Source organism: Tachyglossus aculeatus, chromosome 1 (assembly GCF_015852505.1).
Source record: "Tachyglossus aculeatus isolate mTacAcu1 chromosome 1, mTacAcu1.pri, whole genome shotgun sequence".
NCBI lineage: Eukaryota > Metazoa > Chordata > Mammalia > Monotremata > Tachyglossidae > Tachyglossus > Tachyglossus aculeatus.
This window is the reverse complement of record NC_052066.1, coordinates 108,223,715-108,236,109: the sequence shown is the minus strand read 5'-3', so window position 1 is coordinate 108,236,109 and position 12,395 is coordinate 108,223,715. Positions and strand designations below refer to the sequence as shown.

At 59.4% G+C, this 12,395-nt stretch overlaps 1 protein-coding gene across 1 annotated transcript; it reads left to right on the top strand.

Annotated features, from left to right (window-relative positions):
* The first annotated feature begins 229 nt into the window (after positions 1-229).
* Positions 230-2,735, top strand: FOXA2 (forkhead box A2). The gene is given in 3 exon segments (XM_038749577.1): positions 230-313; positions 1,380-1,478; positions 1,480-2,735. Coding segments are annotated over 3 exon segments (1,407 nt in total). The 3' UTR covers positions 2,704-2,735.
* The last annotated feature ends 9,660 nt before the right edge of the window (positions 2,736-12,395 follow it).

Here is a 12,395-nt window from a genome sequence, read left to right as displayed (position 1 = left end):
CCCCCCTTCCTCCTCCTCCTCTTCCTCCTCCTCCTCTCCCGCCCCCTTCAAACCACCACCTCCGGCAGAGGGAGAGAGGGAGTGAGGCAGAGGGCGAGAGAGGGAGCGAGAAAGGAAGGGAGGGAGGGAGGGAGGGAGGAGGAGGAGGAGGGGAGCGCTTGGATTTTTTTTAAGGAGGGGGGAGGGGGGGCTGCCTGTCGTTGTTGTGGCTGTTAAATTTTAAACTGCCATGCACTCTGCTTCCAGTATGCTGGGAGCGGTGAAAATGGAAGGACACGAGCCCTCGGACTGGAGCTACTACGGAGACCCTGAGGTAGGAGCTTAGATTATTCTGCTTTTTGGTTTGTCTCTTCTCCCAACACCGGCCCATCTCCCCCCGCCTCCGCCCCCCGAACCCCCAACCTCGCTTAGCCGCCTCCTTGCTCTCTCCTTCGGTTAAAATGCGTCCTTTTTTATACGACACTGTGTTAGCCTTGAGATAATATTAACTTTGTGATCAAATATTGACTTGTGGCGCCTCCAAATCCTCTGCCGTGGCCGAGCCACACTATCCTAACAAAGTTGTGTTTGGCAGCGAGCGGGTGGGGAGGGGGTGGGAGGTGGGTGGGGTGGGGGGTGCCGGGGAGGGGAGGGTGGGGGATGGGGAGAGCGGCTGCAGGGAAAAGTTTGTGGCCGCCGCCTTCACCCCCTTCCACCGTTCCCCGAATAGGGAGAATCCGGGGCCCGTCTGTCCCGTTGAAACACGGAGGACACGCTGGTTCCGAGTCCTGGAGCCCTGAGAACGGCCCGGGCCTGGGGAGGGGGCCGTCGGGGGCTCGGGCCGGAGGGCCAGGCCCAAGCCCCCTCTCCCGCGCAGGGGCCTGGCCCGGGGGGCTAGGACCTGTTGGCGGGGAGCAGAGCCACCCGGACCGGGTCAGAAGCGGTCAGTCGGGCCCAGCCGCCCCGGCCCATCCCCCGGCCCACCCCCCACGGCCGTCCTGGGAGTTTTGTGGGAGCGGCGGGGCCTGGACCGCGCTTCCCTGGTAACGGCGCCGACGCTTCTCGGGGAGGAGAAAGGGGAGGGAGGGAAGAAGGGAAGTCTGCCCCAGCCCATCTCCGACTCCCGGCTCCGGACCCCCGCCCCCATCCCAACCTCTCCCAACCCCGGTCCCTGGCCGCCCGGTTCCCGACGCTGTCCCCCGGCCCCCGGCTCCCCGGTTCCCAGTTCCTGACCCCGGCTCCCGGCTCCCGGCTCCCGACCCTCGGCCCCAGCCCAGGCCCCCGCGGGTGTCGGGGTCAGTGAGGGCCGGGCCGGTCGCCTGGGTCGGGAAAGGGGGCGGAGGGCGGCCCGGTCCGTCCAGGTCCCGCTAACGCCCTCCCTCCCCGCCGTGTCTCCGCAGGGCTACTCCTCCGTGAGCAACATGAACGCGGGGCTGGGCATGAACACGTACATGAGCATGTCGGCGGCCATGGGCAGCGGCTCGGCGGGCAACATGGCCCCCCCCGTCCATGAACATGGGCACCTACGTGGGCGCGGGCATGAGCCCGTCCCTGGCCGGCCTGTCTCCCGGGGCCGGGGCCATGGCGGGCATGGGGGCCCCGGCGGGGGCCGGGGTGGCGGGCATGACCCCGCACCTGAGCCCCAGCCTGAGCCCGCTGGGCGGTCAGGGCGGGCTGGCGCCCTACGGGGCCATGAGCCCGGTGTACGGGCAGACCGGGCTCGGCCGGTCCCGGGACCCCAAGAGCTACCGGCGCAGTTACACGCACGCCAAGCCGCCCTACTCGTACATCTCCCTCATCACCATGGCCATCCAGCAGAGCCCCAACAAGATGCTGACGCTCAGCGAGATCTACCAGTGGATCATGGACCTGTTCCCCTTCTACCGGCAGAACCAGCAGCGCTGGCAGAACTCCATCCGCCACTCGCTGTCCTTCAACGACTGCTTCCTCAAGGTGCCCCGCTCTCCGGACAAGCCGGGCAAGGGCTCCTTCTGGACGCTGCACCCGGACTCGGGCAACATGTTCGAGAACGGCTGCTACCTGCGGCGCCAGAAGCGCTTCAAGTGCGACAAGCAGCTGGCGCTGAAGGAGGGCGGCGGCGGCGGCGGCGGGAAGAAACCAGGCGGCGGGGGCCCGCACGCCCAGCTCCAGCTCGGGGAAGGCGGGGGCGGCGGCGGGGCGGCCGCCCCCGGCGGGTCCGACGGCTCCGGGGCCGCCGCCGAGTCTCCCCACTCCAGCTCCTCCCCGTGCCACGAGCACAAGCGCGGCTTGGGCGAGCTGAAGGGGCCCGCGGGGGCCACCCTGAGCCCCCCCGAGCCGGCCCCGGCCCCCGCCCCGTCCCCGGCCCAGCAGCAGGCCCACCTCCTGGGCGCCCCGCACCACCCCGGCCTGCCCCCGGACGCGCACCTGAAGCCCGAGCACCACTACGCCTTCAACCACCCATTCTCCATCAACAACCTCATGTCGTCCGAGCAGCAGCATCCGCACGCCCACGCCCACAGCCACCACCCGCCCCCGCCCCCGCACCCACACGGCCACCACCCGAAAATGGACCTCAAGGCCTACGAACAGGTGATGCATTACTCGGGATACGGCTCGCCCATGCCCGGCAGCCTGGCCATGGGCCCTGGCCCCAACAAGGCGGGACTGGACGCCTCGCCCCTGGCCGGAGACTCGTCTTACTACCAGGGGGTCTACTCCCGGCCCATCATGAACTCGTCCTGAGCCGGAGCGGGTCGGCCGGACGGCGGGCAGGACTGGACCGAGGGGAGGGCCTGGGCACAGGCAGGGCGGGTGGGGTGGGGGTGAGGGAGGGCGGGTGGGGTGGGGGGGCGTGGTGGGGGGAAGGGGCGGTAAGTAGCCCCGCAGGACGTCTCGGGGGCTGGGAGATTTCACTGGAGGAAAATCTCGCTCCACTCCCGCCGGCCCGGCCTCCGGCCTCCAATAAAAGAGAAGCAGACAGGCAGACACAGAGTGCGAGAGATAGAGACAGACGCGAAGAGACAGAGAGAAAAATAGGAAATTTCGGAGTCGCCCGTTTGCCACACTTTTCAGACACCCCCGCTCCTCCCAAGCTAAGTCTGAATCCCAAATTTTTGTTGCGGGTGGTGCAGGGAAAGTCCTTTTTTTATTTTTCGTGAGTGACGGAAACCTCCGATTTCGGTGTGAAACCATGTAACTTTGACTAGGAACCTGAAGGTTTGAACTATTGTAAAAAACAAACAAACAAACAAGCAAACAAAAAAAAAAAAACAACCACAAGGAAAATACGAGGGCCCATTGCTGTAATTGACCCAAAATCCCAAACCAAACGAAAATCCGCCTCGTGTTCCTGGGAGAGAAACGGCTTCGGGCCTGATTAATTTATGGTTTCTGTGCTTTATTTATGGCTATAAATGTGTACCTGATGGCGAAGCGCCGGATTGCCACAAACTATATTAAAGTGTTATTGACGGTTTTCCCCGATTTTTATTTTTTTATTCAGGATTGGAACTGGGGGCGGCGGAGGGGCGCGCTCTTAAAGAGGTGGGGAGGGGGGATACGTGATACCTCTGGAGATCCAGTCCCCTGAGAGGGCATGGTTCCGCCAGATGTGGCCGAAGACGTGTCCGCATCTGCCCTCATATTTCCCACTGGTTTCGAGCTGCCGGGCACCGGGACCGGCGTTTTCTCCAGTAAGGGGAAAGAACGGGCCGTGCCCTTAGGAGCGGGACTTGTTCCGCGGACAGGAGGAGGGAGCTGGGGCAGAGAGCTTTCGAGGGCCCGAGAAGTTGGAGCACAGGCTAACTCGAATCTTCGGTTTGGCTGGAAGACCCCTCCCACTCTTTCCCCTAAACCGCTTGGCGGAACCTACACAGCCAGGAGAGGAGCAGGGAGAGAGGCTGAGCTCGACCTCAAGGGCTCCCGGGCCGAATACCCTCCCTGATTTTGGCCGGCCAGCTCAGCCTCCCGCCGTCCCCGCGGTTCCTGATCCTGTGGACAGCAGCCTCGGCGCCCACCGCGGAGAGAGGACAGCGGTCCGGGAAGGGCCCGGGGTCCGAGAGTCATTTCGCAGAGTCCCTGCCGCGGCCTGAAGGCGGGAGAGGCACTGCAGCCCTCTTGGTTCAGATCCCCTGGACGGCTGGATCCCCATTAACTGAAACTTGGTCCACACACCTAAAATGAACCCAAAACCTGGGGGGACTCCAGCGGGGGAGCGCCAGGTTACTCCAAACTCTCGTTTGGTTAGTGACTCTCCAGCCTAAAGGGGCCAGGCAGAAACGAGTTGCGACACCTCGCACCTAACGCCGACCCCGTTCCCCACGCCACTCCCCCCCGACCAGATCCTCACACATCGCGGGGACGACAGAGAGCCAGTTCAGCGGGGCGGAGCAGGGAATATCCGTAGTGTGCGAGTTTGAATGGGCTGGGGGGAATGTAGTTATAGGGGAGTCTCTAAACTTGTGTGTATGTGAGCATGTCTGTATCTGCGCAGTTCATGTGTCTACTACAGTGTGTGTGTGTGTATGTGTGTCTGAGTGGCTGCATGTATGCATGCCTGTGAATATGTGACTTCGCTTACATGTGCACATATAGAGGCGTATGTGTCATCCTAACTGCGTGTGGGTGTGAATATGTTTGTGTGTGTGAGAACGTGTATGTGCACGCATGTATTTTTTCTGTTTGGGTGTTAACGCGTGCTACGGGGCAGTAGGCCACCCAATATAGGGTGGCGGCCGGGTACCCGAAAAGTGGGTCATCAGAATCCGGCCCTGGTCCAGGCGGGGGGGATCAGGGGACGGCCAAGACCCGGCGGCTCTCTTGCCTGATCCGGAGACCCGAGGGCGGGAAGGCAGTCGGTCAGGGGCGGGGACCGGGGGGTCCCATACTAGCGTCAACCGCCCCTTCTCCACTCCAGTCGGATCCGTCCCTGCCCACCCACCTGGAGGGACCCACGCGTGTGGGAGACTCCTGGCGTCCCCGCCCCCTCGCCGGCCCCAATCCCTTCTTAGTGGCCCACATTGTCCCCCGGGACAAGGGGAAATGGAGACCCGAGCGGATCCAGCCCGCAATCCGCCCCCGGTCTCTGCGGCGAGGACACACACGTCGTGAGCCGAGCATGAAATGGGTTTCATTACCACATAAAAGGCCCCCGGGGCGGGGGAGAATGGGGGAGGGCAGGGAGCTGATTTGGCCACAATAGGCCTGAATGCGATGCTCTAACCTACTCCGGCCCGTATCGCGCGCCCATTGTCCGACGGGCGCTTTAAACTACTTAGCGACCCCCTCCCTGACCCCGGAGACAAGATAGAGTCTGCCGGACCCTAGGGGGGGTGGGTGATGGGGAAATCGCTGAGGGGGGAAGGGAGATAAGACAGAAAAGGGAGGGGGGGATCGGATCCGGGGAGTAGGGCCGGTGGCGGGTGGGAAAACAGGAGCTCAACTGATTACCGCTGCTCTTGAATATCCCCCAAACCCATCTATCTCTCCCCGACACCCCCAACTTTCCCTGCTGGGACCCCTAGATTCTCCCTCTCTCGAATGTAAGCCCTTTGTGGGCAGACAACTTGTCTACCAACTCTAATACGGCACCCTCCCAAGTGCTTAGTACAGCGAGCTGCACACAGAAAGCGCTCGATAAATACGAGTGATTGATTAATTGATTGATCGATAAACCCGAGGCCTTTATCAGGGTCAGCCGGGTCTCGCCTCCTGCTCCATTTCGGGCGGAGGCTGGAGCGGGAAGTGGGGGAGGCTAGGGAAGGTAAGTCTGGAAGGCGAGGGGACGGTTGTAATTATGATTATCACGATTCGAGTTACGAGTCCGCGACGATAGGGATGATTTCCCGGGAGGGGGCTGCTGCTGCCGGCTGGGGTCCCGGATGAGGGACGGAGTGGGGACGCCCACAGCCCCCACCATCCGAGATCCCGGTCAGGAACCGCCCCCCTCCCCCTTCCGCAAATTTGCACTGATATGATATTGTCCCCCGCTCCCCTTCCCGGCTTTTCCTCCCACCGCCCCCACCCCCAGCCCTCCCCACAGTCCGGTTTATTTTTTTTTCTCTGTGCCCGTCGTGTTGAACTGCATTTTCTGCCGCTGATCGATATCTCGGTAAAATATTCATTTTTAAAGCGGCGGAGGGGAAATCTTTGCTTTGTGTGCTAAAGTCAACAGGCGCGCCGCTCGCACTCCCATAAAGGAGGCGCGGGGAGGGCCTGCTCGGCTCGGCTCGGCTCGGCTCGGCTCTCAGGCAGGACGGGGCAGCGCTCCGCTCCGCGCCTCCGGGCGGGCGAGCGGGCGAGCGGGCGGGCCCCCACCCAGCAGGTAGGCAGAGCGCCCGCCTCGGCCACCGTGACTCCCTTCCGACCCGCCCCTCGCCCGGGATAGAAAGGCCCGAGACAGAAAGGCCCGGGACAGAGAAGGGGGTTTGATTCCGGTAGGCGTTTAGTGAGAGTTGGGGGGTAAGGAGGCTTTGTAGGGGGATGGGGAAGCGGAAACGAAATTAAAGAAAAGAAAGAGAGTGGGCAGGGTGCGGTCGAGGACGGGAAGAGGGCCCACATCTTGAGGTCAAGGAAGGGAGCGGATGCGGGTACATTGTAAGCAAGGTGCGGGCACCCAGGGGATAGGGTGCGGCCACCTTCGGCTAGAGTGCGGCCGGGTTGCGGGCCGGATGGGGGCGGGAAGTATGAAGACCGTGGGGATCAGCTACTGGTAGCGATGGGAAGCGGGATGCGCGCCGAGGCAGGGCGCGGGAGTCTGTTTTGGGCGTTCCAGGTGGTTTAACCTGAGGCTGAGGGCCTGGGCGAGGTCGGGTCAGGGTCAGGCTGGGGGCCCAGGAGACGGGCCGGGCCCCCGAGGACGGGAGGAGCCGCGTGGTCGTCGGGACCACCTCACTAGCCTCCCAGGAGAACCTGCCAAGGGAAGGGGGAGACGCATCTCCCCTGTCCAAGGCCCAGAAGCTCGGTCCGGTTTGCGGTCACTGCAGGCCCGAGGGAGCTCGCTGACCGGGCACGCGATACCCCTCCGATTCCCATGGGGCAGTCAGGGCCCAGGGTCGGGGGCAGCCTGGGTCCGGGTCCGCTCCCACCCGCCAGGCAAAGCCAAAGTCCTGGGGAAAGGCTGGTACTCGTGGGCTCCCAAGATTCAGACCCAGACGCCTCCAGACACAGACTGAGTTCGGTCTAGAGTCAGGGAAACCGGAGGACAGACAGCGGCTATTATACCCGCTGACCTCTTCCCCGCCCCTCTCACCCGCTTCTCTAGCCGCTGGGGGAAGGGCAGGGGAAAGGGACCCGGGGAACCGAGCCTGAGAATTTAGATTCTATTTTGCCGTAGGCGGGTAGACGGGTGACCGTAGATATGAACGAGGAAACTGCTGTATTGAGGCCCTTTCCTCTGGCTCCATCATCTCCCTGTGCCGGCCCAACTCCTTTGCGACTCCCCAGGCCCTCCCCAGGCCCATGGAAATGGTCAATTTGGAGCTGAATGTGTATGTGAATATTGCATATGTCTGTGTGTGTTTGCATGGGCATGTGGGCCCATTTGTGCATGAAAGTGTGAATGTGTATCTGTGTGTAGGTATGTCACACCATCAATAATGCCATCATTATTATTATGTCTGTAAGTATGTGTTTGTCTTCTGAGCATGAATGTGGGACCTTGCATCTTTTCACATTTATCCCTTATTTAGGTGTGTGGACTATTGTGGGTGTGTGTTTTTGAGCATGTATATATGTGTGCAAAGGCATGTTTATTTATACTCTTGTGTGTGCATATGTGTGCATGTGTGTATGAGTGTAGTATCTGTGTGTTTGGATTTATAATAATAATAAAGGTGTTTGTTAAGCACTTACTATGTGCCAGGCACTGTACTAAGTGCTGGCACTGTACTATGTGTGTATGTATGTGCATGTTTGTATCTACTTGTCTATAAGTGTGTAGGTTTGGGTATAGTTGGATGTGTGTGTATGTTCATGTGTATGTAAGTGCATATATGTATCAGGCGGAATGGTAGTGGCCCTAGGCACCCCTCCTTCCTGCAAGGCCGTGACCGTATCAGTCTGTAGCAGGGGTGCAGACTGAGGGGGGCGGGGGTGCAGAGTGAGGGAGCAGGGGCTGCCCTATTCAGACCCCAGTGCTCAGTCAGCTTCTGAGCTAGGGAAATGGAGTGGGACAAGCGGAGCGGCTAATGCTTTTCAATAATGAATATCCTCAGGTAATTTCCCAATTACCATCCATTAAATATGTGTCTGTCTGCATCCTGCCAAGGTCAGGGCAGAGGGATCTCCGTGCCCTCTCTCATCCCTCACTCCTCAAACCCCATAGAAGCCGCTGCCCTGGGGGACAGGGGTTGGGGAGGGTGGGCACCTTTGGGAAAGGAATCCGGTGCCAAAAGGGACTGGATCTGCCACCCTTTATTGCAGTTCACCGTGAAGGAGGTAAGGGCCCAATCCACTGGGGCTGGAAGTGGGGGTATGACCAAGAAGTGCCAATTCCCACTCTTTCCTCCTCCCTCTCCTCTTGGGCCAAAACCCAGTGCCTCGATAGAAATAGCGGGAGGGGCAGGGTTCAAGGGAACCGGAAGTCGGGGGCGAAGGCTAGGCCCAAGGCACCTAGCGCTCCCCGGGGTAAGGAAGGGGCCCAGGACTCTCCCATTCCCAAACCACCCCCCAGTAACCCTCTTCGACGGCTAAGCCACTCAGCCCAGCCCGAATCGCAAACCCATAGCTCCTCCTTTCCTTCGAGAAATTGTGTGTGTATGTGTGTGTGTGTTTGGAAGGCGCCGAAGGGTCCAAAGAAGAGGAAGGGAGAGAAAAAGCATAAATAATGAACTCAGTGAGCGATGCCAGAGAAGGCTGAGAGTCTGGGAGCATTTTTCAGAGGCTGAAACTCAGGGGTAGTCGAGTAGCATTAGGAGGTTGTGCTCTGGGTACTCCCGCCACCCACTCCGGGGAGCCCATACTAGCTGCCATCACCCTTCTCGTTGCCCTCATCCCGCTCCTCCTCCCTCCTCTCCTCCTGCTCTTCTTTCTCCTCCTCCTCCTGCACCTTCTCTGCCTCCATATTCACTTCCTCCCCAACGGCCCCTCCCCCTCAGCGTTCCCCCAGGAAGGTTCGGATCCTGGTCGTGCCGGGTACATTCGCCCGGCGGCGGCCTCGACCCTTCCTCTGCTTCTTCGTTAAATCATTTTCCCCGGAAAAACGCATTTCTTGATGGTCTAATGCCCCCCCCACCCCACCTTCTCCTCCCCACAAAACCAACAACATGAGGTACGGGGAGTTGGGGGGGGGGCGGGGTAGGAGCCCCCGCCGCTGGCCAGGCGGAACACCCAAGAAGATTTGAGCTGTCTCCCGGGAGACTGCGGGAGCGCTTCTTTACAAGCTGTAATTCGGGTTTAGGCCCTATTGGCAGGCTCAGGACGGATCACACTCCCCGACTTGCCTCCCCCGCGCCACCTCCATGTCTAATCCTGGATCCAAGCAGGACAGCGGCTGGTGGTAGGAGCTCCCCCCCACCCCGCCCCCACCTCCCCCCGTGCCTCAGTCTGGACAGGTAATGGGGAGGAGTGCAGGCCCGAGAGCAGGCTGGTGACCGAAAGGGACCGGAACTCAACCCTGCACCCTACAGAGGCCCTGCTGCCCCTCCGAGGGCCATGACACCTTTTCCAATAAATGGATCCATTAAGGGGAGGGGGCGCGAAAGGAAGGGCTTTACTCTCTCAAGCTCTTAGTACCTTGCTTTGCACACAGAAGTATTCAAGGAATACGACTGCTTGATGGATTGATTGATTGATTGGGTCCCCCACTCTCACACAAAATCTCAGTTTCGGACTTTAGAGCCACATAAAGCAGAAGCAACTTAATAGCCATTCGCTCATTCGATTCATTCCCTCTGAATGAAAGAGATTGTCCCACTCAGCCGTCGGTTCAGTGGGCTGGCCTGGGCGTGGTTTTGCCGTGGTGTATGCCAGCCATTCCCTCAGGGTGAATGCCTAGTCCAACAAAGCTTCACCCCCATCCCAGCAACTCTAGCTCAACAGTCATTGCACAGTAGTCTCAGTCCAGGAGCTCCAGCCCGGTCAGCCTGGTCAGTCCAGTTCCAGCCCTGGTCAATCAATCCACCAATCAATAGTATTTATTGAAAGCTTACTTTGCACAGGGCACTGTACAAAGCCCTTGGGAGAGTACAGTATAACAGAGTTGGTGAACACATTCCCTGACCTCAACGAGTTTACAGGCTAGAGGGGGAGACAGACATTAAAATAAATAAATAAACTACGATTATGTACATAAGTACTCTCCAAGCGCTTAGTACAGTGTTCTGTACACAGTAAGCTCTCAATAAATACGACTGAATGAATGAAATGCTGTGGGTCTGAGGGAGGGGTAGCCAGGTCTAACCCCTGCCCGGTCCTATTTAGCCTCCAGCCAGAGTGCAGATTTCAAACAATAGTCACACTGAGAATTTGGCTCAACTATTTCGATTCTCTGAAAAAGCAAACACATATGGCAATGTTAGTGAAAGGGGCAGCTGCGGCGGGTAGAATGGTACGGAGTCCCCTATATCTCAACGGGAGTGGTTAGGACCTTCCAGAAGCCCCTCCAGAGCAGCTCCAGAAAGCAGCAGTGACGAGCCTCGATTCGGGAACAGTCTTTCCGGATACGGAAAACGAATGGCGTTTCTAGTTACTTAGGAGTCATTGTTAGCTGCATTCGCGGAGATGCCCGCAAACCAAAGAAAGTCATTTTAGACAGTGTTCGCAGAAGAACCCTAATGGTGCTCAGATTTCGTTGTTGGGCACTGACCCCTCTGGCTCTCGAGCGCTCCGGGTACCCCCGGATCAGCGAGGCGAAAGACAGGGGCAAGCAGATCGTCGTAGTTCCTTTCCTCGACTCCCCTGCCCCTGGCGTCCGGGACTCCGAGGTCGGGGCCAGAATAGATCTCGTTCCCTCGGGGAAAGGTAAAACCAAGCAGGCAGATCCCGGACTGGTTCTGTGGGCGTCGTGGAAAGGAGCTACTCAGCGGGGAGTGTTGAGCAGAGTGGAGCAACAGAGAAAGGAAAACTTTTAAAAAAAGCGAAACATCCCAGAATCCAGGTTCCAGATTAATTCCCTCAGAAATCCAGAAATGATCAAACCCCAAACACTTCCTATTTATTGAGTGCTTACTGTGTATTCTATGTACTAAGCGCTTGGGAGAACACAATACAACAATAAACAGACAAGTATCCTGATCACAGCGAGCTTACGGTCTCCCCTGCCCACCTCGATGTTAGGGTGTGTGTGTCGGGGGACGTGGGGGAGGTATGCTTTCTCTACTGGGTTGGCAGTGTTGACAGGCTCTGCCTGTCCGACATTTCTATCTCGAGAAGGAAACGTACTCTGTCCGTGCAGTGCAAGTGGGAGAGGAAATTGGGGTGAGCGGGCCTGGAGTTCCACTCCCCCTGAACCCAGAAGCCCCCACCAACACTTCCTGGAGCCTCCCCCCCCACCACAGACCCACAGACTCAGCAGAAACGGAAACCCCACAAATAGTCCCATACACCCTTAACACACCCAACACCCGGCCCCCCAAAACGCGCCCAGATGATCCCTGTGCTGTCAGCATTTCGGGTGCAGGCTGGGGAAAAATGGGGGTGCGGGGATCCCATTGGGAAAGCTGGGGACGGGAAGTTGCCCTGGTATAGCAGCGTGCCTCAGTGGAAAGAGCACGGGCTTGTGGGTCAGAGGTCATGGGTTCTAATCCCGGATCCCCCACATGTCTGCTGTGTGACCTTGGGCAAGTCACTTAACTTCTCTGAACCTCAGATACCTCATCTGTCAAATGGGCATTAAGGCTGTGAGACCCACGTGGGATAACGTGATCACCTTGTATCCCCCCAGCGCTTAGAACAGTGCTTGGCACATAGTAAACGCTTAACAAACGCCATTATTATAGCGCCAACATGCCCCACTTGGAGTCCCAGGAGACTCATTCCCCGGAGCTCCTGGAAGTCCCGAGGCCCCATGGCAGGCCGGGCCCGGGGGAACCAGGTCTCCATGCTCCCCCAGGGCAGGGTGAGCTTCGGTGATGAGGAGCTCTTCGCCCCAGCCCTTCCCTGGCGGGAGAGCCACAGAGCTGGCCAGATGTTGCCCGAGCAGCCTAAGCCGCAATGGGCCGTACCTTAGGCTGGGGAGGAGATCGACAAGGGACAGAGAGAAGAGGGAAGGGAAGAGGGAAAGAACATTCCCTCCGCCCCCCACCCCCAACTCTTTAGCCCCTGAAGGATATGAGGGGGCAGGTTTAGGCGGGACCTAACCAAAGGTCCGTCCACCCCGTCCCGTTCCCCTCCCGATGTGAGCGCTGGCTCCAGACGGACCGTCTGTCCCTATTCCACTCCTCACCCACCTAGACTGTGAGCTCGTTGTGGACAGGGATTGTCACTCCGAAGGTCAT